This window comes from Capricornis sumatraensis, chromosome 2 (assembly GCF_032405125.1).
Source record: "Capricornis sumatraensis isolate serow.1 chromosome 2, serow.2, whole genome shotgun sequence".
Lineage (NCBI taxonomy): Eukaryota > Metazoa > Chordata > Mammalia > Artiodactyla > Bovidae > Capricornis > Capricornis sumatraensis.
The window spans coordinates 98,523,522-98,549,752 of record NC_091070.1 but is presented as its reverse complement, the minus strand read 5'-3'; the positions used below and the strand labels follow the sequence as shown (position 1 = coordinate 98,549,752).

The following is a 26,231-nucleotide window of genomic DNA, read 5'->3' as shown; positions in this document are numbered from 1 at the left end:
GGGGACTGTTTAGAGGAGGGATTTCTGGAAGTATGACCATTTGCATAAACAGAACAGAAGATGGTCCCATACTTCCAAGACAATAACTTCCGTTTTCGATAAGGTGAGTTTATGATGCCTATGAGTCATTCAGGTAGGGATGTGCCATGGACACTTAGACAAAGGAGCAAAGATCTGTCTTGGAGACAGAGGTTTCTGCTACTTTTTACCTTGTAAAGCTACTCAGGACAGAACTACTCCTAAGCATAAACCTTTCAGGGACTGCTTTAATAATTTTTCTATAATTAGCAGCACATTTGGTGAAAATTACTGAAAATACGGTGAAGCCAATCTTTGAAATATAAAGCTAGAGTTTTAAAAGCTTAACTTTTGTTTATCTCATTAACTTGTCTTATAAAAATATATTCATATATTTTTAGCCTAACTAAAGTTTATTCATATGTTCTCATTTATTTTATATTCATATATTTTAAGCCTAACTCAAGTTGAAGCATCAAAATTCCTGACTGCATGGATTCCATTTATATATCATCAATTTAGACTTTGTTCATGTATGTCCTAGAATCCCTGGGGTAGGGGAGAAGTTTAAAGTTTATTGAAACTCATGAAAATTTGACAAAAAGAATTCAGGACATTTTAAACTACAAAACTTTAAAAAGTAAATTTGTTGACAGAAGGAACAAAGAAGTTCCTGAACTTAGCGATCAATGAAGAATTACCATTTGCATGATTTGTGACAGAAATTTTCTTCCCTTGTCCAGCTCTTTGAGGCAAAAAGCCCTTCCCCACCCATTTCCTGGACCTTCAGCTCTTCTCTCCCACTGGGAAGCACGCCTTGGAGAAGAAGTCAGTAGACTGCTCATCTGAACTTGAGGTTGTGAGGAGGGAGCACCAGAACTCCAAGAGGGACAAAAGGAGGAGGAGCAGGAGAGGCCAAGAGTTAAGAGTGCCTCCTAGACAAGGGAAGAGGGGGAGACCCAAGCAGAGAGGCTTTCAGATGTCCGTCTGGGGGATTCAGTGTGTAGGAGGCAACTGAAGTTACGCGATGGAGAACCACCTTGCACAACCCTTTGCACTTGTGATCTTGAGTGTCTAAACCTAAGAATTCTCTCTACTGAGTGTTTAACCCTTTCAGCCCTTCAGGGCATAGTTAAGGGATTACACCTGGATGCTTTAAGGCTCTGATCTTTTAGTGCAAAATGAGGCAAGGATGCAAATGAAGACCTTGCAGTTTTTCTTGGACTCTTCATATTTCAGCTTCCTAATATGCACATTCGCAGAAGTCTCAGGAGAGTCTCACGGGATTTCCCAATCACATAGTCAAATTCTCACTGTTTTATTATGATGCCTTCCAGAATCAACAAAAATAAAACTTTACACTTTTTAAAAATGATTAGAACATGTTTTTCAACTCTAACAAGGTGTTTAATTTAGAATGAAAGAGCAAAAATACACGGTACCAAAACCAAGATGAACCTGAGCTTATGAAATCTGTGTACTTTTACAACAATAGGTATGTAAATGAATATATGTGTGTGGTATGGGTGGAGAGCTGGGGAAGAGAACCTTAGTTTTTCAGTTCTGTTTTCTGACAATATGTTATTACCAGTATTTGGTGGAGTAACTGGCACATGATGTCATTCAAAACCATTTACAAAATAATAAGTTAATCATTTCAGAGAATCTCAGACTGTTTTAGGGCCAGTTTACGTGTCTTTTTTACAAGTTATCCTGCCTGTGGGACCATCTCGTTTCTGTAAATTGCCAGAATTTACAGGGTAGAAGAAAGAAGATGAGTTGGTGTAAAGATCAAAAGAAGCCAGAGAGTAGGGCTAAGAAATTAAGGAGAGTCAATAAATGAAGGACTAACCAGTGTCCGTTGAGTCTGGAAATTTCTAGGCCTCTGCGCCCAGCAGAGGAAGTACAAGAGCATGATGATTAAGAGACAGAACTCTAGAGTCAGACTTCTTGAGTTCAAATCCCAGCTCTACTCTTTACAGTACGTTAAGGAGTTGGCTGACTTTCTCTCCACCTCAGTTTTTCATCTGTGAAGTGAGGATACTGATGTTCCAGCTCTGACACAAGGTCTCTGTAAGCTGACTCCCTGCCCGTGGGGAATGCTTGCTTCCAAGTGCTAGTCTCTGAGTAATGGAGGCTTTTCGGTGAAAAGTAATGCAGTCTAGTCACGATTTAGATAGTCCAGCGCTACTAAGTGACTTCTTCCAATATTTTTGCCTTCTTTCTCATGTTAAATAGGAATAATACAATCTGTTTCTTGAACCTTATAAGATATATTTTGGAAGATTTTCACGAGATAATAAAGAACAACAAAATATGTGAAAGTGTTATTTTTAAGTCCAAACACTTTCATCCTACTTTGCATGTGTATCCCCAGGTATTCCAGGGCACCGCCACATCTGACGTCTGAAAATTGTGGCAGGAGTTCACCCTCCTGAGTATCTCCACAAGGGGAGGAAGTAAATCACTCCAATTTTTTAAAAAGAAGAACCTCATACTAAAGACAAAAAGTCTTCGGGCTTCCAGTCAGCTGTGTCTCTCTTTGGTCAGCCTCGTCCTTCCATCTCCACTCTCCATGAGTGGTCAGGTGAGAAGGTGATGAGGCGAGGAAGGTGCCCCAAACTACAGCCCTGGGTATCTCAGGTGCTGTTGAATCCTGAAGTCTGACAGTGACCATCCCACCATGAAATGACAGAACTTGGTCTAGCTATCAAGGCACTTAATTTCAAAACTAGATTTAGTATGTATAGAATTTTGTTTTAACCATGGTACAATAGCGAGGGATATTTAAGTCCGGAGACCTTTTCTTGTTACTCCATGTCTTAAATAAGATGAGTGATACCTTCATATGATAGTATATGTTCTGCCAGCTTTTTAGAGCACTTTTCTGCATTTTCCCATAGAGAGAGTGTCCATTGATTACTCTAATCAACGTTAAAATTCACAATTTCCCATGGAAAAAACAAAAAACAAAAAACATTCTTCTTTGTTACGGTTAATTAGCTAACACACACACATGTACACTGGGATCTTTAAAATAAATTCCCTATACTTGTTTTGGAACAGCATTTACCACTCATACTATTTTTAAGGTTTTACACCACCATTCAGATAAGTTTGAAGGCAAGCAGAAGGCTAATTTTAAAATATGTTTTATATGGGTCTGGTTTGCATAGCAGGATAATCTGAATAAATCTTCCTTTGAGACATTCCTTCCATTTATCTCTCTTGTTTCTACAACAACCAGCTTGTTCTTCACCTACAGGAGGGATAACAACTTTTCCAGGGATTTTCAATTATTTCCAGATGTTGGACAACATACAAGATTGAGAAAACCATGATCTTCAAAAGTTATTCATCTCTTACATTTGCCTTTTATCTCTCAAATGCTATGTTCTTCATTATGTTCGATAGAGTGATGTAAATTAGAAGTTATCCCATATCTACTTTTACATTCAGATTTCACATTTCCCTAAATGTAAATCTATTTTCCTTCCTTTCATTGCCAATGTCCCCAGCATCGATGGCTCAGCTCTTCTCTTGTGTTCCTTCCTGAGACTTACTGGATTCTCAGATATGAAGACACTTTTCTGAACTTGCTTTCAGTGTGGGTTTGTCAGTGGTGGAGCGCAGGATCCTCATCTGTGCTGCCTTCAGCAGCTGTGTAAATACAGCTGGAAACTTGCCAGTGGACAGTGTTGATTGTGAGTTGGTTCCCTTATGTGTTTGGGAATGCTGTTCCAAGAACCACGAGCCCGCGATTGCAGATGAGCCTCACAGCTGCAACTTTCAGATACATATTTAGTGTAACTCTCTGGGTTTGGACAAAGCCTTGCCCTTAGTAGACATGTTATTCATTAGGCCTGGGCTGCTTCTTGGATTTTCTATTGATATTTTACAATGTCCTGAAACTGATAACAAATAGAAACCTTACAAATCCTTTACTCTCCTGGTTGCTCGGCATCATGCGGGTGTATTAGCCTGTTAGGGCTGCAATAACAAAATGCCACAGACAGGGTGGCTTAAACGACAGCAAGTTATTTTCTCACAAGTCTGGCGATCAAGGTGTCAGCAGAGTTGGTTTCTTTCAAGATGATCTCCTTGACTCACAGATGGAGAGTCTTCTCCCAGCATCTGTACATGGACTTTATTTTGCGTGTGCAGCTGGGTCTGAGGGCTTCCCTGGTGGCTCAGACAGTAAAGCGTCTGCCTGCAAGGCGAGAGACCTGGGTTCGATCCCTGGGTTGGGAAGATCCCCTGGAGAAGGAAATGGCAACCCACTCCAGTACTCTTGCCTGGGAAATCTCATGGATGGAAGAGCCTGATAGGCCACAGTCCATGGGGTCACAAAGAGCTGGACACTATTGAGCTAGTTCACTGGTTCACAGGGTCTTAATTTCCTTCTTATAAGGACGCAAGTCACACTGGATTAGGGCCTACTCTCATGAGGCATTTTATCATACATGCTCAGGCATTAAGTCATGACTGACTTTTTGCAACCCCGTGGACTGTAGTCCACCAGGCTCCTCTGTCCACGAGATTTCCCAGGCAAGGATACTGGAGTGGGCTGCTGTTTCCTTCTCCAGGGTGTCTTCCTGACCCAGGGATTGAAGCCATGTCTCCTGCGTCTCATGCTTTGGCAGGCAGATTCTATACCACTGAACCACCAGGGAAGCCCCATTTCACCTTCATCATCTCTTTAAAGACCCTGCCACCAAATATAGTCACATTATGAGATATGAGGGGTCAGGACTTCAATATCTGAATCTTGGAGGTTACACCATCATAGGACATAGCACATCATAGGAAGCATGCCTGAGGAAAAGGGAGGTCATGATAAGAAAATTATTCAAAGCTTACTGTTGGGATATTGAATGTATGAGTTCTATGCTCAACAGGTACAGAGATGAGCTCATTTCACTTCCTTCTCTTCCCAGATCCACTCTTCTTGCATTTCCTATTTCAGGAGGAACCATTGTCATCTAAGCAGTCATAGAGCTAGAAACCTGGAATCATCTTGGATTCTTTTCTCCAGCTAATCCCCATTACTCTGTTAAACCCCTCATGAGTTGTGCGATTCTGCCTTGGAATGTAGTTTGACTTCTGCCCTCATATCCTTTCCCATGGTCTCTTAATTGAGGATATTTATAAATAGTCACCTGGAATACTAAATCCCCTAATTTATCTTATTTCCTCAATTCTGCCCTTTCTCCCTACTAAAATTTATCCTCCAAACTGCTCTAATACTTTAAATCAACAAAGGTCTCTATAGTCAAAGCTATGGATGTGAGAGTTGGCCCATAAAGAAAGCTGAGCACTGAAAAATTGATGCTTTTGAATTGTGGTGTTGGAAAAGACTCTTGAGAGTCCCTTGGATTTTAAGGAGATCCAATCCTAAAGGAAATCCGATGCTGAAGCTGAAGCTCCAATACTTTGGCCACCATATCCAAGAACTGACTTATTGGAAAAGACCTTGGTGCTGGAAAAGATTGAAGACAGGAGGAGAATGGGACGACAGAGGGTGAGATGGTTGAATGGCATCGCTGACTTGATGGACATGAGTTTGAGCAAACTCTGGGTGTTGGTGATAGACAGGGAAGCCTGGTGTGCTGTAGTCCATGGGGTCGCAAAGAGCTGGACACTTCTGAACTGAATTGAACTAAGAGAAAAAACCTGGTCATGTCAATTTTAGATTAAATTTCTTCAATGGTTCTATATAACTTTAAGCATGGAATTCAAATTTCTTAGTTCTAACATGCAATCTAATTCTTTCCCTTCAGTCTGATGGTCACATGCTCACATCTGGGTGAGCATTATTATATCCAGGCAAGTCAATACACTGATTGGCTAAAATAATTAGTATCTACTCCTTAGGGTCACCTTCCCTGGAATCTGAGGGACTGAACTCCCTGGAATCATGGGCTGTATGGGAGAAGAATGGGGACCAGGACAAAATCAGGATTTCATTAACAATGTGGAAGAGGAAAGAGACAATGGGTGTGAGGCAGGTAATCAAAAATGTCTTTAGCCTGTCCCTTCATGGAATTTGCAGCCTAGTGGTGAAGGCAGAAAAATAAAGTAAAAGTTACAGGGCAGTATGATAAGAAGGATTAATAGAGTTTTGCATAGGGTGCACATTGAGCATGACGGTTCCTTTCTAAATTAAACCAGGGCTTCAAAGAAGATTTCCTAAAGGAGGAGATACACAACCCAAATTTGTGAAAAATGAGCAAGAGTTAACACACTAAAGTGTTAACACACTAAAGTTAACACACTGTGGCAGCAGGAACCAAAGAGAAAAGACTAAAGAGTCATGCAGTACTCACTGGGGGGCATCATTTGGGTTGACCAGAGAGGAACTAGAGACAGGCCAGAAGGAGAGGTGGGACAAATCACCATATGTCATGTAAGTTTTATTTTATGAGGTTACCTATAATACTTCTATTATAGTCTATAAAGCTACTGTGTATGTAATGCTAACTCAATGCTAAACATGGTATGCAGTTCTACTTGATACAGCACACTGGGTTTAGAATGTAAACCTCAGCTTAAAGCTCAACATTCAGAAAACAAAGATCATGGCATCTGGTCCCACCACTTCATGGGAAATAGATGGGGAAACAGTGAAAACAGTGTCAGACTTTATTTTTTGGAGCTCCAAAATCACTGCAGATGGTGACTGCAGCCATGAAATTAAAAGACGCTTACTCCTTGGAAGAAAAGTTATGACCAACCCAGATAGTATATTCAAAAGCAGAGACATTACTTTGCCAACTAATGTCCGTCTAGTCAAGGTTTTTCCTGTGGTCATGTATGGATATGAGAGTTGGACTGTGAAGAAAGCTGATCACCAAAGAATTGATGCTTTTGAACTGTGGTGTTGGAGAAGGCTCGTGAGAGTCCATTGGACTGCGAGGAGATCCAACCAGTCCATTCTGAAGGAGATCAGCCCTGGGATTTCTTTGAAGGGAATGATGCTGAAGCTGAAACTCCAGTATTTTGGCCACCTCATGCAAAGAGTTGACTCATTAGAAAAGACTCTGATGCTGGGAGGGATTGGAGGCAGGAGGAGAAGGGGACGACAGAGGATGAGATGGCTGGATGGCATCACTGACTCGATGGACGTGAATCTGAGTGAACTCTGGGAGTTGGTGATGGACAGGGAGGCCTGGTGTGCTGTGATTCATGGGGTCGCAAAGAGTCGGACACGACTGAGCGACTGAAACTGAACAGAACTTAGAGATGAAGAAACTCAGACTAAAGGGTTAAACAATTTATCCAGGGTCATATATGCTTGGCTGTAACCACTTTTATACCCAGCTTTTCACTTAGAATTCAAACTCACCTAACTTATTACATAAAGGAATGACAGGCTTAAAAATAGTTTTCCTGCAGGAATACACATTTGAATATATGAAGATACATCCAAGAACCATATATCTAAGAGAGACTGAAGGAAAGCCTACATATAAAGTACATCTTCTCCTCTGACCAAGTCCTCTGATGGGCTCTTCTTTTGCATACGTATTACAAATACAATATAGCAGTCAGGTTCTTGTGCAGGATTCTTCTGTCAGTGATTGTCAACAGTCATTGATCAAATATTGCATAGAGCAATATTGAACAGGAACCCGGAATGTTAGGTCCATGAATCAAGGCAAATTGGAAGTGGTCATACAGGAGGTGGCAAGAGTGAATATTGACATTTCAGGAATCAGTGAGCTAAAATGGACTGGAATGGGTGAATTTAACTCAGATGACCATTATATCTACTACTGTGGGCAAGATCCCTGAGAAGAAATGGAGTAGCCATCATGGTCAACAATAGAGTCTGAAATGCAGTACTTGGATGCAACCTCAAAAACGACAGAATGATCTCTGTTCATTTCCAAGGCAAACCATTCAATATCATGGTGATCCAAGTCTATGCCCCAACCAGTAATACTGAAGAAGCTGAAGTTGAACAGTTCTATGAAGACCTACAAGAACTTCTAGAACTAACATCCAAAAAAGATGTCCTGTACATTACAGCGGACTGGAATGCAAAAGAAGGAAGTCAAGAGAAACCTGGAGTAAAGGCAAATTTGGCCTTGGAGTACAAAACAAAGCAAGCCAAAGGTTAACAGAGTTTTTCCAAGAGAACGAACGCACTGGTCTTAGCAAACACCCTCTTCCAACAACACAAAAGAAGACTCTACACATGGACATCATCAGATGGTCAATACCGAAATCAGATTGATTATATTCTTTGCAGCCAAAGATGGAGAAGCTCTATACAGTCAGCCAAAACAAGACTGGGAGCTGACTGTGGCTCAGACCATGAGCTCCTTATTGGCAAATTCAGACTTAAATTGAGGAAAGTAAGGAAAACCGCTAGACCATTAAGTTATGACCTAAATCAAATCCCTTATGATTATACAGTGGAAGTGACAGATAGATTTAGAGGATTAGATCTGATAGCCAGAGAGCCTGAAGAACTATGGACAGAGATTCCTGATTTGTGCAGCAGGCAGGGATCAAGACCATCCCCAAGAAAAAGAAATGCAAAAAGGCAAAACGGTGTCTGAGGAGACCTTACAAACAGCTGAGAAAAGAAGAGAAACTAAAGGCAAAGGAGAAAAGGAAAGATATAAGCATATGAATGCAGAGTTCCAAAGAATAGCAAGGAGAGATAAGAAAGCCTTCTTCAGCGATCAATGCAAAGAAATAGAGGAAAACAACAGAATGGGAAAGACTAGAGATCTCTTCAAGAAAATTAGAGATACCAAGGGAACATTTCATGCAAAGATGAGCACAATAAAGGACAGAAATATTATGGACCTAACAGAAGCAGAAGATATTAAGAAGAGGTGGCAAGAATATACAGAAAAACTATACAGAAAAGATCTTCATGACCCAGATAACCACAATGGTGTGATCATTCACCTAGAGCCAGATAGCCTGGAATGTGAAGTCAAGTGGGCCTTAGGAAGCATCACTATGAGCAAAGCTAGTGGAGGTGATGGAAATCCCGTTGAGCTATTTCAAATCCTAAAAGACAATGCTGTGAAAGTGCGGCACTCAATATGCCAGCAAATTTGGAAAACTCAGCAGTGGCCACAGGACTGGAAAATGTCAGTTTTCATTCTAATCCCAAAGAAAGGCAATGCCAAGAATGTTCAAACTACTATGCAACGCACTCATCTCACATGCTAGCATAGTAAATCTCAAAATTATCCAAGCCAGGCTTCAACAGTATGTGACCTGTGAACTTCCAGATCTTCACGCTAGATTTAGAAAAGGCATAAGAACCAGAGATCAAAGTGCCAACATCTGCTGGATCATCGAAAAGGCAAGAGAGTTCCAGAAAAGCATCTACTTCTGCTTTACTGACTATGCCAAAGCCTTTGACTCTGTGGATCACAATAAACTGTGTAAAATTCTTGAAGAGATTGCAATACTGGACCACTTGACCTGCCTCCTGAGAAATCTGTATGGAGGTAAAGAAGCAACAGTTAGAACCAGAGCTGGAACAACAGACTGGTTCCAAATAGGAAAAGGAGTACGTCAAGCTTGTATGTTGTCACCCTGCTTATTTAACTTATATGTAGAGTGTCGTGTCTGACTCTTAGCGAACCCATGGACTGCAGTCTACCAGGCTCCTCCATCCATGGGATTTTTCAGGCAAGAGTACTGGAGTGGGGTGCCATTGCCTTCTCTGATATGCAGAGTACATCATGCAAAATGCTGGGCTGGATGAAGCACAAGCTGGAAGCAAGATTGCTGGGAGAAATATCAATAACCTCAGATACACAGATGACACCATCCTTATGGCAGAAAGCAAAGAAGAATTAAAGAGCCTCTTGATGAAAGTGAAAGAGGAGAGTGAAAAAGTTGGCTTAAATCTCAACATTCAGAAAACTAAGATCATGGCATCCGGTCCAATCACTTCATGGGAAATAGATGCGGAAATAATGGAAACAGTGACAGATTTTATTTTGGGGGGCACCAAGCTCACTGCAGATGGTGACTGCAGCTGTGAAATTAAAAGGCACTTGCTCCTTGGAAGAAAAGCTATGCCCAACCTAGACAGCATATTAAAAAGCAGAGATATTACTTTGCCTAGTCAGCCTAGTCAAAGCTATGGTTTTTCCAGTAGTCATGTATGGATGTGAGAGTTTGACTATAAAGAAAGCTGAGCACTGAAGTATTGATTCTTTTGAACTGTGGTGTTGGAGAAGACTCTTGAGAGTCCCTTGGACTTCAAAGAGATCCAACCAGTCCATCCTAAAGGAAATCAGTCCTGAATATTCATTGAAAGGACTGATGCTGAAGCTGAAACTCCAATATTTGACCACCTATTAGGAAGAAGTGACTCATTGGAAAAGATTCTGATCCTGGGAAAGATTGAAGGTGGGAAGAGAAGGGGGTGACAGAAGATGAGATGGTTGGATGGCATCACCAACTTGATGGACATGAGTTTCAGAAAGTTCTGGGAGCTTATGAATGGACAGGGAAGCCTGGCGTGCTGCAGTCTATGGGGTTGCAGAGTCGGTCACTGCTGAGGAGCTGAACTGAACTAAACGGATAGATCAAATGTCTTTGTTCATGCTCTCTTCCCAGCGAACTGTATGGCCCCGTATCTCCTCCTCATAGGTTCCCTTGGCCTCATCCAAGAGTCATCTGGCTCCAGATGTCAAAATATCCCTGAAGTTGAGGCATTTTGGTGTGCCAGTGTTTGTATGAGTTTGTTTCCTAACTGTTAGTGGTGGCGGGATGAATATATGCCCTAAGTAATGAATCATACAGAAGCAAAGGACTGATAAACCATGACTGGGAAAGAAATGGGTGATAAAACTAGAATGTTAGATTGCGGTCACATTGTGGCAAATTTTAATACAAGAGCAAGTATGTATGGTCTTTGTGCTATAATGGAGCAGGGATTAAAAAGTATTTCAGGAGAGCAGATCTACCATGTCACCCACAGGATAGACGGGAGCGGTACAGAGCATGATAGCCAGGAGCAAGTGAGACAGCTGTTGCTACATTTCTTGGGTGAGGTGACATGGTGGGTACCCCTATGCATGTCCCTAGTGGTTACTGTAGTCTCCTACACTCAGAGGACTCAAGAATGTTTCCTATAGTTGGTTTGCAATGGTTTTCTGGAACACAGCAAGTAGATTATGATTCTGACCCATTGTTCTTATTTCCTAAAAAATCCGTGTCACCTAGGTGTCTGTGATTAGACATGAAGAAAAATTAGCATATTATAATTTCCAAATTTCCCTGTGTTTTGAAAGAATGTCATCTTAGGTAAGTTTTGCATAAACACTAAAGTCAATGTGTGTCCAAGGAAACCAGAATTGAAAGAGACACATGTACCCCAATGTTCATCGCAGCACTGTTTATAATAGCCAGGACATGGAAGCAACCTAGATGTCCATCAGCAGATGAATGGATAAGAAAGCTGTGGTACATATACACAATGGAATATTACTCAGCTATTAAAAAGAATGCATTTGAATCAGCTCTAATGAGGTGGATGAAACTGGAGCCTATTATACCGAGTGAAGTAAGTCAGAAAGAAAAACACCAATACAGTATATTAACGCATATATATGGAATTTAGAAAGATGGTAACAGTGATCCTATATGCAAGACAGCAAGAGACACAGATGTAAAGAACAGACTTTTGGGTTCTGTGGGAGAAGGTGAGGGTGGGATGATTTGAGAGAATAGCACTGAAACATGTATATTATCATATGTGAAACAGATTGCCAGTCCAGGTTCGGTGCATGAGACAGGGTGCTCAGGGCTGATGCACTGGGATGACCCTGAGGGATGGGATGGGGAGGGAGGTGGGAGAGGGGTTCAGGATGGGGAACACATGTACACCCATGGCTGATTCATGTCAATGTATGGCAAAACTGCCACAATAGTGTAAAGTAATTAGCCTCCAATTAAAATAAATTAAAAAAATAGTCAAATGTGTGTGTGGGTGTGTTTGTAGAAATGCTTTCTTGTAGAAATAACTTTTGAACATATTGTCCTGGGATAGATTTTTGGTCCATGTGGCAGTGCCCTCTTGGGTTTCAAATCTGACTCTGAGGTTACGTAAGATCTCAGTGTTGGGGTGCCCTTTCAGACCTACAGAGGCAGCCCCCAGGCTTCTGCCCTATCCCACTGCCCCATTTTCTCCCCAGACCTGCCTTCCATCATTTTCCGGGCAGGTGAACACTGGCCCTGAAGGCATTAGGGACATTCACTGAGACTTGTTTTTTCCCTTTGTTCCTAGTTATGTTTCCAAGGTAAGTTTTCTTGTTGTCCTTAGGAAAATATCTGTGATGTTTTAGATTGATTCAGGGAAGGCTCCAAGTGGGCCCCTTAAACATTACACCCACTAGCAGTCTAATCAGTATTTGCTGCTACTTTTGTAGTGAAATGTTTACGAACTTAGTTTTTGTAAGTCCATCCGCCCTTTCTTTTGATTGTTATAATGGAAAACATTGCTTTCAGTGATCAGAAGTAAAATGTTGATGGCAAATTTAAAAGACGTTATGATCCTTCATATCTTTTTTTCTTGGCAAAGCAATTTAATTAGGAAATAGCCCTGCCCTCTAACATCTGACAATTACCATAAAATTATATCCTGTTTGGTCAAAATCAGTTTGTTCGAATTTGTAGCAAAATTTTGAGCTTTTAAAGGACTGTAAAAAAAAGACAGTCATATTTTAAGTAAGAAAGATGAGGTTTTTAAAAAATCAGAAATGCAAAGAACCTCTTTTAAAATGCAATCTCTAGTTTTCAAAAGTACGATTTCCGTGGGGCTGAGAGTGAGAACCTACTAAGTCTTCTGGGAGGGTGTCTTGTGCTGGGAACTTACTAAATCTTGGGGGAGGGTGTCTTGTGCTGATCATACCAGATCTCAGCCTCTTGCTGTCTGTGCACGCACGCGTGTGTGTGTGTGTGCCTGTGTGTGTGTGCGCGAGAGCGCGCAGCCACAGGGCCACGGGGGTGCTCGGGCTGCGGGCTTCTTCGCTGCCGGGAGCGGGGCGCGCGTACCCGGCGGGGCCGACCCGGGCCGTGCGCAAACGCGGGCAAGGCCGGCTCTTTGTGTGTCGGTGCGGCTCCGCGCCGCCGCGGGCACCATTTTCTGCTCTGCTCCGGACAGGCACATAAAAGGGAAGGCGGCTGCCGCCGGTCGCCGTCCTCTTTCCCTCAGATGCCCTCTGCTGCAGGTTTATTATTACAGTACGGGCCGCGCCGCCTCTCCCCGGGGCCCTGGCCAGCCGCCGGGCTGTGCAGCGCCCTGGCCGCCTTCACGCCTGGCGCGCCCCCAAACCGCCTCCTCCGCCTCCTTATTTGTCTGAAAAGCAACCGCACGTCGAGGCGGAGAAGCCCGCCAAGGGGGAGAGGCCCGGCCGGGTGTGTGCGCGCCGCGCTCCGGGGGCGGGGCCGGGGCGGCGCGCGGAGCCGCGGGCCCCTTTGTCCCCGGGCCCGGCAGGCGCAGGGGGGCGGCGCGGCGCTCGGGGTTCCCGGGTGCGGGGGGCCGGGACGCGCGCGCGTTGGCCGCTCGCCGACCGGGCCCCGAGTCGCCGATTCCTGCCGAGTAAGCAGTCTGGCTCCGCCGCGGCCGCACAGTGGCAGCGAGGCTGGGGTGCTGGCGTGGCGCCAGCCCATCAGAATTAGCTCATTGTTCACTAGCACACTAGCAGCCGAGAGAGAGAGAGAGAGAAACTGACTCTTAGAGAAAGAGACACACACTCTTGGAGAGAGAGCGCGAGGCAGGGAGACCTTCCCCCTCCTTTTTCCAAGGCTGCACTTCTTGGAAGTGAAGCCGGTTTGGGTTTTGTTTCCCTTCCCCCTCCTCCCTCCTTTTCCTCCACCCCTTTTCCCTCCCCCCGCCCCCTCCCCCCACCCCCCTTCCCCAGCTGTCTTTCTAGCATGATACCCTTTTTCATCCACATTTGTGTTTCAGGTGTAGAGAGGAGAGAGTGAACAGGGAACGGGGCTTTTGTCTGTAAGTATATGCCATTCCCATCCCCGGCCGGGAGCGCTGCTTTCTCTTTTGTGTCGATTTCTTGCCGTTGCTCTTTGCTGGACTCCAACCCTGCAGAGTTCATGCTTCTTCCCTCTAAATTTTAAAGAACGGAAGCCTGTACTTAGAGAAATTCTGGCATTTTGGTCCCGCTGCATTAAGGCTGGAATTTGACTTGGGTGTTTTTTGTTTTTTTTTTTTTTCCCTAATGCACAAGTTGAGAGGGAGAAATCTGTTGGGAAGGGGTGGGGTTTTTCGCTTGTTGGTGTGATTAATTCTTGTTCTTCTTGCTAATAAAGCATTGTTAGGAACTGTTTTGTTTCTTTGCATTAAATGCACTTTGGTGCATGCACACCCCCCCTCCCCTTTTATAAAGTGGATTTGTGTTCCTCCATCCTTAGTCTTTATTACTCTTTCAAAGCTGCTGCGCCTCCAAGGGTCTTTTCAGGCATTCGATCTTGCAACACTTTTCCCTGCATTTTCTTATAAAGCAGCTGAACTTTGGGGGAGGGATGGCTTAAAAATAAGTGACTGCTTTTTGCTTGATGATGATAATGATCTGATTTGCATTTCTGTGTGTCTGTAATACCATTATAGGAAAACTCGAAGAGCTCATAATACCCTGTTAGAGAACTTTGTTTCTCCATTCATCTTAATTTTTGTCATAACTTATGTTAACAAAAGAACTGTATTGTGACACAAAGGTTGGGAGGAAAATCACCGCAGCACGTATATTAATGTTTATTTGGTTTAGGGAGAAGGGCATAATGGTGTATATTCCCGACTTTTCCCCCTTAGTGTAGTTTTTTTTTTTTTAACACGGAAGGTTATGTAATGCAGTGCCATTTCCAAAAATATCCACTCTGAGGCATTACACTACACGGTGGAAGGCTGATTCGTATTCTGCTGTCTTGATTGCAAATATACTGCCAGTAGTATGTCTGGGAACAAAGAGAGGCCAGAAAACAATCTATTTTTATCACTTGGTTCTACTTTTAAGTTATTAAGCCTTTTAAACTCCTGCAATTTAAAGATGAACCCAACACTAAGAATAGCCCAGGACTCTGCAAAGCCAGGTACCAGGGATTCCTTTGTCCCCTGTTTAAGCCTGCAGACCGTTTGAAAAGCTCTTTCAGAAGCTCCAGTGGTTACAATAATTTGCATGTAACTGAGCTTAACCACAGAAAATGATTATTTGTCTGTAACCTCTAAACAAGCATTTCTCATTTGCTGACCTATGGTAAGGCAATTTGTCTACTGTATTTAAACATATTTTGCAGGTTGGTTGGTCTCCTTCGACCGAAGAGAGGGAGGGTGCAAGGCCGAGACTATTAAGGATTCTCAAAATGGTAAGAATTGGTCATCAGAGGAGACTCTCAATTACTTCTTATCAGTCTTTATTCCATAAAAATACCAACCACCCACCTTCATCTCCTCTGAACCCTTCATTGTTTCTACCCTATATGACCTTTCAGAGGTTCCTATCCAGCCTGGCAAGCTTCTGCAGTACAGCAATTTATTGGATGTGATGAATTAGGAATAAGATCTTTTGATTTTCAATCATTTTGAATAGAAAACTGAAATTCCTTTCAGAAGTGAAAAATTTTTAACTTGAACAACAGAAACTGTTCTGTTCTTTAAGACGAGTGATAAATTGTGACATGCGTGGAAGAGGTGGCAAGCAATGGGGCTCAAACAAAGCAACGAGTCTTCTAGTAGAGAGAGCCAGAACTTATCCCAAAAGTAGGAGTCTGTGTCCAGCTAATCCAACAGCTATAGTATATGCTAAAGCGGTATATATGTAGAGCATGGACTTCTATGTTAATACACTCTATTGTCTCCCAAATATAAGTACTGTTTTATTGTTGTCATTGATTTATAACTTCATTTATGAGAGACATCTGCTCAGTTTTAGAAGATAAGCGTGTTATCCTCTAAATGAAGGCGTAACTATTTCTGACAAGCTTTATGACCAATAGAGGAGGCAGCTTAGTGTTCGATGATGGGTTAAAGAAATAGATGAAATACACATTAAAAACAGTTGAATACATGTATTAATCTTTTTTTGAAAAATTTCCTCTATGGAAATGAAGTTGAACTGAAAAAAAGAACAGAAATGTCATGAAACTTGTTAGTTCAGTATAGCATGTCCTACTGCAGACGTTTATGCTCTTTAGAACACCTCTTTGCTGCTTGGAGTGTGTGGTTTCCAAATTTAGTTTTTGTTTTTTCTTTTAAAAGAGGGAGGAATTTAAAAGAGGGAGGAATAATGAATTAAAATTGAATCCGATATACTTGATGTTTTCTTTGAGAGCAATCCAAGTATAAGCTTCCAAGGAGAAAAGTGAGTCAGTAGCAGTTACATGAATTTTGTTTGCATTCTGTTAATAAGTAAGCTGTTTATTTTGTGTGTGTGCCTCACTTATCATTTCAACAGGTGGGTGTCAAAGCATCAAATAAAATAGATTTTGCTTGGGCATAGGTTGATAATGACCAAATTAAGTAACTTAAGGTAGAAGGCAAAAGGGATAAACAAAATTAATCAGTAGGTTTTGTGCAAATGGTTTCTAAATCGATATGAAATTCCTAACTAGCTATCGTCATAGGGTTCTAGGATGGTAATAAAATAGCCTACTGCAAAGTGTTTTTATTTCGTTATCTTTTACTGTGATTGGCCATGACACCTGGTCCTGCAGCTCTTTATCCCAGAAACTTACCCTGGAATAAAGAGGGTGTGAAGATTCATGTGTGTTGTAATGTCAGGTGACCAGTTTGGTTGAACATCAATCTGACCACTGATTCTGCCAAAATTAGTCCTATAGCTCAAGCTCAAAGAATAAATATCATGTTTCCATAGTAGTGAGCGGAGTAAGCTTTGTGGAAGGAAAGCATGTGTGCCAAAGCCAAGACTGAAAGTTGGAACAGTTCGAATGCAGAAGAGCAAATTCGAATTATTGTTGCATGTTGTCAATTTCTTACAGTTGTCGTCTATTTATGGTGACAGAATGAGAAATCAGTTTGTTGCTCTTGGAAGGAATTTTAGTCATGGAAAAATTCTCACGACTTTTTGGTGATCCTTTCATCAAGATGTCAGTCCTTTTTGGCACAAGCCCATTGCCTGAAATGAAACCACTGACAGTTATTGTCTGTGGGTGATTCCAAGTAACTTTCTAGCAATTTTCTTATTCCAGGAGTTCTGAGCTCTTCAAAATCTTTTCATTAAAAAGAAATAAATTTTGATTGTCTTTTTTTTTTAACTGAAATTAGAGGTGTTTTATACCTCCTTTTCTCCTTTTTGGAAAAATGAAGTTATTTTCTTTACTTGATTAAAACAGGAATTACTTTGCTGACCTGTGTAACTGGCTTACTTAAAGACTTACCTCTTATATGATAGAAACTAGCGCTGGGGAAGCAGTGAACTTAACACCTGGTCACCTCCAGAACATATATAAACTTTTATATGTTTGCTGTGAAACATATCTTTCCATTTATATAGAAACATGGATTTCCATATTTTAAAACACTAAAAAGGGTCTAATTTCAGTGTTTTTGACCTGTTTAGTAAAGGGCTTATTCCAAATACAAATTTATAATCAACTCATTGCAGAGTAAGAAATTAACTAGTAGACTCTAGGATCCAAAACAGAATGGTTCAATATTTAGACATTTGACCTACCCTAAAATGGTGTTTCACAATGATAACTTTTTGCATTATAAAAAAATACAACTGCGTTGTTAATCTATGAGGCGCTAATCACATTGTATTCCATATAGGGGACCCTTTGGGCACAATTCCCGGGGGCATTATTTACATAGGATACAGTGCATCTGGGGTTGTGGATTTTAGGAGTACTGTTAAAGGTTTTAATTTTGAGTGTGGTTTGCCTTATCTTCATTTTCTAGAGTGTTCTTTTTAATAATATCCCCCAGCGTTTTCGATTTTCTGGTAAGCATAACTTTTTCTAGCACTCCATCCCAGACATGTCTTTGCAATTAACAAGATATTGTGAGTCTGCAGAAATCCTCAGCATTTCTTTAATTTATATTTGGCTTTTTGTTAAATTTAATTTCTAAGATTATATTTAATATTGGTCCTTGGGATTTACTTAGTTGTTTTATTTTAAAGGTACTTGCTTTGGATACATCACTGAGAAGAAAATATTTCAAAAATAAGCAGATGGTCTTACTGAATAGTTTGAAAAAATAAATTGAATTCAGTGTCAAAGTTAAGTCCTGATTTTCAACATGACTACCCTTTGTGCTGTAAACTTGCCTCCTAGTATGAATGTGCCATGGATTCACAGTGGCACAAGCTTGGGCTTATTATGTTTTAACAGAGACCTAGGAATTGGAACAAGTTTAGATTCTCTCTAAGTCTGATGCTGAGCTTTTCAAAATGATGAGTTGACTCCATTGTGCCGTTCTTAGAGCTTTGCTTTCTGTACAGTCTGTGAAGGGGCATTCATGAACTTACAAGGAGACTCTTTCAATAATCTCTTCAGTAACATAAGGTTTTCTTGTTTAAAGAAAAAGAGAAAAAGATTGCAAAGGATGAGGTACTGTTGGTAGCTGTGCTGTTGGGTTTGGGAATGTAAATTTACAAGTTACTCAGTGATTTTTTGACTGTGGGGATGCTGAAAGGTACCTAAGAGAGTAATTGTAGATGGTACTGTCTTCTCTTTTACCAGTGCTTCTAGCGCATTGTGAGGGGAGAATTGGGAATTGTTTGGGGAATTAGGACAGTAGGGATGGTCTATCTGGGTTTAGCCCCAGGCCCTCTTCCTCTTGAGCTAAATAGATAGGTCAGGCAGAAGAAGGTATTTGAGCAGAAATCTTGGAATAAACAGGTATTTAAAATATCATTCTATTTTTTTATTTGTGCTATTTTAAACTGGTGCAATTCTTAAAACTGGCATGTAAATCAGATCTTCATAAATATACTGAGAGAATTCTCTTTATTTTAAACCCTAAGATGAATGGTTTTCCCGGGTGGTGCAGTGGTAAAGAATCTGCCTGCCAGTGCAGGAGGTGCAGGAGACATGGGTTCAGTCCTTGGGTCGGGAAGACCCCCTGAAGTAGGAAATGGCAACCCACTCCAGTATTCTTGCCTGGAAAATTCCATGGACAGAGGAACCTGGCTGTCTAGAGTCCATGGGGTCGCCAAGAGTCAGACATGACTGAGCACACACACAGTCTAAGATGAGTACTTTAGGAAAATATCCTTCTGAAGTATGAACACTTTACTAATCCAAATGAATAACCTCCAGATGATGAGTTTCATACATTGTGCCCACTTACTCTAGACTGACTAGGAACCTTAGAGAGGCACTGTGGCTTCCCTGCTCTGCGCGTATGTTTTCAAGTGCTGTTTCTGGCTGGTGAGTCTTTTAGGACCTTATCCTCACAACCAAAGTGAAGTGCAGGGTTGAGATAATTATCTGAATAATTATGCTTAACACAAAATAACTTGATTTTGTCTGATTCATCTTGGTTTATTCAAAATGTTGCTGGAGTGAGGCAGGAGTGGAAGGGATTTGCCTGAATTCCCTGAATAATTCCTTTGTTATATGGGAAAAAGACTAGCAATAAGGAAATCTTACTAGTGAATCCAATTTGAATATACCAAAGGAAAATGTAATGGGTGTAGCTGGACTGTATCATCTTGGTTGATAAAGATAGATTTTAAAAATTCTGGCTTTAAATCGCTCCTTTGCTGTATACTGGAAAGTTAACCGTAAGTCTCAGTCCACATCTGTAGAAATTATGGTTCCTAAAAATCCTATTTCTTGGATCTAAATCTATCTGAAATGAGTATTTCAGGACATGTTTTGCACCTGTGGACAGCTTCAAGAATCTCTCATCTCAGTGGTTTAAAAAACAGCAGTGATCCTGAAATTGATCTGTTAGTGCATGACAGTATTAGCAGCTCTGATGGTTTGGGATTTAAACATTAGCATGGCTCTCAACTAAATTCTAAATATCAATTCAGTTATTAGTAGCAATGACATGGTATTAACCTGGTGTAACACTAGATTATACTCTCCTGCATTATTTGTTAGTTGGATCACATTCATTTCTTTCACTGACCAGCTAGATTATAGACTTCCAGAAAGTTTAAAAATGTCATATGCAGTGTTTAATGAAATATTAAATATATGTTAGAAGCTCAGTAAATATGTGGTCCATACATGCTAAGATCTGTTAAGCTGAACTTTTAAAAAATCCATCCTTAATGACTTAATCTTGTTTAGTTGTGATGGACTAGAAGTAATTTTGATCCTTCTATTCTTCTAAAGAGCTAGGAAGTTGACGTGAATGTAATGTTAGCTTCCACAGCAAATTATCTTCCATTATTTATTAGCAGAAGAAAAAAAATTATGATTAAGCCCTAAAACCAGTTGTCAAAAAAGAGTGTCTTGCAGTTGCTCACCTTTATCAACATTTAAAGCCATCCTCTGAACAACCTGCTGTGATTCTAGCCCTCTAGGTTTGATCCAGCTGTGGTACTCAAAACTGACAGCAACTTTTTCCTAGAGTCCTAAAAATGCCCTCTGGGATCCAGGAGAAACTTTGCTCCTAGTACTGGAACTTTAAAGCCTTTACTTATTTCCTGTGATCTCATTCTGTGCTATCATGTAAACGATCCCAAGAAAACAAAGTCGCCATGTATAGAAGCACTGAAGAACCTGAGAAGAGTTAGCAGTAGGATTGTGCGTCTATTCCTGTGTCAACTGAACAAGCATTTTTTTTTTTTTTTTAGCATTTTCTTTGTGCTAAGTTTGTTGCATTATGGAATGTAGATTTATATTTTACTTGTGGCAGGGAGACTAATATGCATGATGGACTTAATGAATTGTGATATAATCTAGTGCCAAATTGTAAGATGCAGAGGAGTGGTATCACTGGAGACCGGGAATTGGAGGTGAATGCTTTCTTTTAAGGAGGTAGAAATTAACCTATACCCAGAGATGACAGATACATGGTTTGTGTTCTATCTCTGTCTCCTCCTCCACTTGGGTCAGACATTGCGAATCAGTGTCTTAACACACATTATTATTATTATTCATCCTGAATATGATTTCCAAATCTTCACTGTCTTGTTACATTAACAACTGATTGGAGTCGGCACAGAATTTGAAACCTAGAAGGTCCTTGAGAGCAAGTACTGTGCCTTCTTGACGTTTTCAGGGCTTAGCATCTATCCTTGGTAAATATTGGGTGAATGAAGAATGGGTAGATTTAGATGAGAGAAAAGCATATTTCTGATAAAAGAAATACATGTATTAGAAAGGTATGCTTACAGGAGTGAGCATAATACATGTTTACTGCATTAGTGAATGTCCTCCTCCCTATTTCAGGCCTCTGTGCTCTCAAAGACAGACCTCACACACTAGACCTAGAAGTCAAGAACTCCACGTGCTGAGCTAGGGGCAGCCACCGCGCAGGCATCTTGGAGATGGCCCCAGGCTCCCACTCAGGTTCCAGCCTGTCTCAGGCTCTTTGCATTTTGATTGTGCCCAACAAAAAAAGCACACATGTTCATTCACATACAGCTTATTTGCTGCTGCCTCTCGCTGTCCTTGGGCTGTGGTAGAGTGGTAAGAAGGAAGGTCCCTAGTTGGAAGGAATAGGGAAGGGAGCACACTTCACCTCTTTCTTGGGAGCAAGTGGCTGCACTTCCCCTGGTAAATGCCAGAGGGTTCCTTAGTGTCCACTTGGCCAGAGAGGGTGCTGCTTCTGTGCCAGCTGTGAGAGCAGACCCCATTCTTCCCTTCTTTGCGGCTAGCCATGTGCTAATCAGTCACAACCACACAAACCCAGCTGGTTCTCTCTACTTCTTCCTGATTAGCCAGACGTACGTATTCAGAATTCAAGCCGACGCTTGCATCATCATAATAAAATTGTTTACAATTTGAGGCCTACGGACCGTTACTAATTTAGACAATAGTCTAGTGACCGTCATAAGGGAATCTCATAACATGATACCCAGAAGTTGGGGAAAGCCAAGACCGAGAAGGATTTTTCTGGAATCTCTTCTGGAAACAGGACAGACTCAGAAGGCATCAGCTGCAAGATTTTCAATATGAATGATTTTACCAGTTCTTCTGGACCCTTCAGGTGCGGTTGGACTCATCCCCTAGACAGTAAGTGACATACATAAGCGCTGTTTCCTTGAATTCCTTATGCCTACTCCCACATCATACTTTTAAATATTTTTTTCAACTAATGTGTTTTAAACCTTCATAAACTGAGTATCTGTGGCTGAGGAGCCATTCCAGAACTATGTGAACTCGTGTTTTATTTCTAGCTACTATAGCATTTATTTTCTTAGAAGGACCAGGCTACTTGTTATTCTGAACATGCCCCAGGAGGCCCTCCCCTCTGTGCCTTTGCTTACTCAGTCCTAGAAAGAATGCTCCTCCGGACAAATAAAGCTCTTCTTCCAGACTGAATTTAAATAACAACACCTCCATGAAACTCTCCCCAGGACATCTAGCAGGAATGATCTGCTCCCTGGTACACTAAACACACACACAATATTCTACTTGTGGCTGGCTTCTTTCTGCATGCCTTTCTACCCTCCAAGACTGTAAACTTGAAGCACAAACACTGACCACTAGTAAGTGAACATCAGACCTCTTCTTATGGTGCAGTTGAAGCTGTGATGCCTCTTTTTCCTCTTTTCCTGTATCAGGATGATGAATTCAGTTGTGGAACAGTTGAGAGGGAACTCTAGAACAGTAGTGAAATTGACTGGCATTCTTTTCCTACAACGTGAAAGGAACCCCTAACCTTCATGGACCTTGAAATAGATTACACCTCCATGAGCCAGTCTAACCACAGCTCCAATACCTGTGGGAACTGGCACATCCTTAGTAACCAATAAATGTCTGTGAAATAAATGAACGAGTGGGAGCTCAGGAGTACATGGCGATCTATTACTTCTGGGCAGAATCAGGTGGCTCACCTTGAGATTTACAACTTGTAGTAGCCCCAACACTTTGCAGGGGTGTGACAGTTCTGATTATAAAATGTAGGACCCAGGAAATTAAATCACTACACACAGGTGATGAATTTGTTGCTGAAAACCATCTCACTGAATAAAGAACCCTCAGTGTTAGGGAGGTAAGAGGGGAGAGTTAAGTGAAATGTAAACATGATACAAAACCAGTTCCTCAGTTCTGCGCTGCCTTCTGCACTGTTCAGACACAAGAGGCCCTCAGAGTGTCCAGAAATTTAGTTTGACGTGGTCTGCTGTAAGAGGACTCTCAGCTTTAGGGTGGAGTCACATGTCCATCCAGAATTCTGGCTGGGGGATGTCACTGTGCTTCAGGTCATCGATGTTGTATTGCCAGCAGTCCACAGTTTGCCTCTCAGCAATCTGACTGAGTCAGTCATGACGGTAGAGCATCATCTGCTCTGGTTTCACAAGGTAATGAATTCTTTACAAGTAAAATAATGGCCTGTTGTTACCTCGGAATGGTTTCCGATCTAAGCATTGTGCCTAAGAAGTCGCTCAGTCATGTCCAGCTCTTTGCCACCCCATGGACTGTAGCCTGCCAGGCTTCCCTGTCCATGGAATTCTCCAGGTGAGAATAGTGGAGTGGGTTGCCATGCCCTTCTCTGGGAGATCTTCCCAACCCAGGGATCAAACCCAGGTCTCCTGCATTGCAGGCAGATTGTTTACTGTCTGAGCCACCAGGGAAGCCCTAGATTTATGTAGCTGGAGGTATTTTTAAACCCTTGATTTTAACTATGCTTGTTCAGTATTCATCCTAACTCTCATAGACTAAAATACAAGCATCATGCCTGTTTGAAAAGAAGGGAAAGATATTAAAGAGAATGCGGTCAATGAAAGGAAGGTCTGTTTGCCCCTTTTATGCTGAAATTGGAAATCAGAGACATTGATTGGAAAGAAAGGGAGAATAGCTGAATAGTTGTTGCCAGTGAAAATATGAGCCAGGGACCTCTACCAATACGTAATTAAAACAAGGGAGATTGATAATGTGCACAAAGTTTTGGTGTGGTTGCCCAGTTCTAGCTCTTGTCCCTTCTCCACTCCAGCCCTTACTCAGATCACCATCACACACCGCTGTCCTTTGATTACTAGGGCAGGTAGCAGCTTTCCTGTCTGAATTGTGTTTGATACAATTCCAGCTGGGAAAAGTACTGCAGTCCACTGACCGAACAGGGGGAATTTACAAAAGTTGTTAATGTTTAAAATGGATCCAGGCATTTTGTGGTCTCTTTTATTGAATGAAGTCAGTGTCAGATATAGTAGAAATTAGGAGAAGATACTGTGTGTTTGGCAGCCAACATTCGAAACTGTCAAGGAAAAACTGGATTCTGTGGTTAGATGAATTAAACTTACTAAGATACTTAAAAACATGACCCAAGTAAGGGATTGTTATTAGGACTTTCCCAAGAAGGACTATTTCTTGCCCTTCGTTAAGTCATCATAGTGAAAGTTACCAAAAGGCTTATTGAGACCATGCTGGGAAAGTCTGCCATCGTGCACATTTGCCAGGCAGTTGCCGAGCCTCTGTGTACCGTGGTGCCATGTGGGTTTGGCATGTTTGAGCATTTAGCCTAGTGCCTGCTGCGTTGTGGGGACTCAGTTAACACTGACTGAAAGAAGGAATACTGGGCAGAAAATGGACCTACTATTTGAAACATGCAATCTCATGGACTTTCTGAGGTAGCATGGTTATGAGAATTAGAATTTGAAAAGATGAAGTCGTTAATTAACTCTCACCTTTCCTGAATAGATATCCCAAGATTTGGTGGCTTAGCTCTAAAGAAACCTTTCTTTTAAAAAATGTGTTTTCTTTGCTACTTTAGCACTTGGAGTCCAAACTAATGGGAAATTGTCTTTCCTAAGATGTTCATTCTCTGGAGTTGAAAGCTACTTACTAAATATTCAATATTTCATAGAAAATCAGTATTTAGTAAATATTTTTTGATTTATTGATTGGATAATTAATATGTATACTCAACCAATTTAGTTAATACAGCAAAAATTCTGCCCACATCTTGGAGCCCTTCTCATCTTTGTAATTTTGATCCTTCATTACCTAGATTTGATTGTTTCCAAAGCCTGAATGCTCTGGACCCTATAACAAAGCTGTATAACTGAAGTTCCATTTCACAGTGCCCTGTGGAGACTTGGTTCTAATTATACATCATGGAATGCCTCTGGCCCTTGTATGTTTTGCTCGCATCTTGATAATAGAATCTTAAATTATTCTGATCTTGTTATCAAGGTCTGGGAGTCAAATCTCTACATCTTTTCATTTCATCTTTATTAAGCCTATTCCTTTTTCTTTTTTTTTTTTCATGAGGACTGCTTTTTAAACTTTAATTTTATTATACAGGATTAACTGTCACAGTCAATTCAATCAAAAATTCAATTAAATGTGGTTTTTGGCATCATAGAAACAATTCATCTGATAATTAATGTGAATTTTTCCCCAATTGATCAATGTTCTTATGTTGTTTAGACAAAACCAGAGGTTCGTCATGTCTTTGACTGAATGAATACGGTATTCTACATGTGGTTTGAGGATCACAAACCACTTTTCTTGTTATGTGCTATTTGTTACCTTCATGATAGTCATAACTGACGGCTGGCTTGTTCCCTCATCTCTGTGTTTCCATTTTTGTCATTAGAACTGATTGCATTTCTTAGACTATGTTAATTAAAAGTTCCCAACTAGAATCAGGTTAGATTTGTTTCTCTTTCTGAATTACCATTCTTAATAGTTTATACATGCCTCTCTATTCTCATAAGTATTTATTTGCTTCCTCTTCAACTAGGATCACTTTATACTTACATGTTGTGTATGGTTTACATAGCTGCGTATTATTGATCAAGAGTTTAATTCTCCTTTGATTAAATGGTTTGTTTTGAAATTGAAGTTTTGAAAAGCAGAGTTACAGTGAATATGATTTCTAATGGTATTTGTTGAAAGAAAGATATTCTGAATTAGATTGTCCATTGCCAGGTCATCAGAGAAGTTGTTTGAGGGTTTATTTAGGGGTCATATTAAAACAATTTGGCTTCTCAGCAAATACCCTTTAAAATTAGCTGCAGTGTTTGCTAGATATTTGTATTGTGGTGAACATTTCCTTCCAGGGAAAAAAGACAAAACTGTGGTGATCAGTGTTGCTTGGGTTTAATTAGATCCACAGTCTT

General features: G+C 41.1%; 1 protein-coding gene and 1 pseudogene across 1 annotated transcript in view; one reads left to right on the top strand and one right to left on the bottom strand.

Moving 5' to 3' along the window:
* Nucleotides 1-13,147, bottom strand: part of LOC138097409 (protein NipSnap homolog 2 pseudogene) — an 87,240-nt pseudogene extending 74,093 nt beyond the window's left edge.
* Nucleotides 13,148-13,989: 842 nt separating this feature from the next.
* Nucleotides 13,990-26,231, top strand: part of NREP (neuronal regeneration related protein) — a 32,070-nt gene continuing 19,828 nt past the window's right edge. The window contains exons 1-2 of the mRNA XM_068965308.1: nucleotides 13,990-14,017; nucleotides 15,316-15,384. Coding sequence (XP_068821409.1) covers nucleotides 15,382-15,384 — 3 coding nt within the window. The 5' untranslated portion in view covers nucleotides 13,990-14,017; nucleotides 15,316-15,381. The remainder of the gene's footprint in view (nucleotides 14,018-15,315; nucleotides 15,385-26,231) is intronic.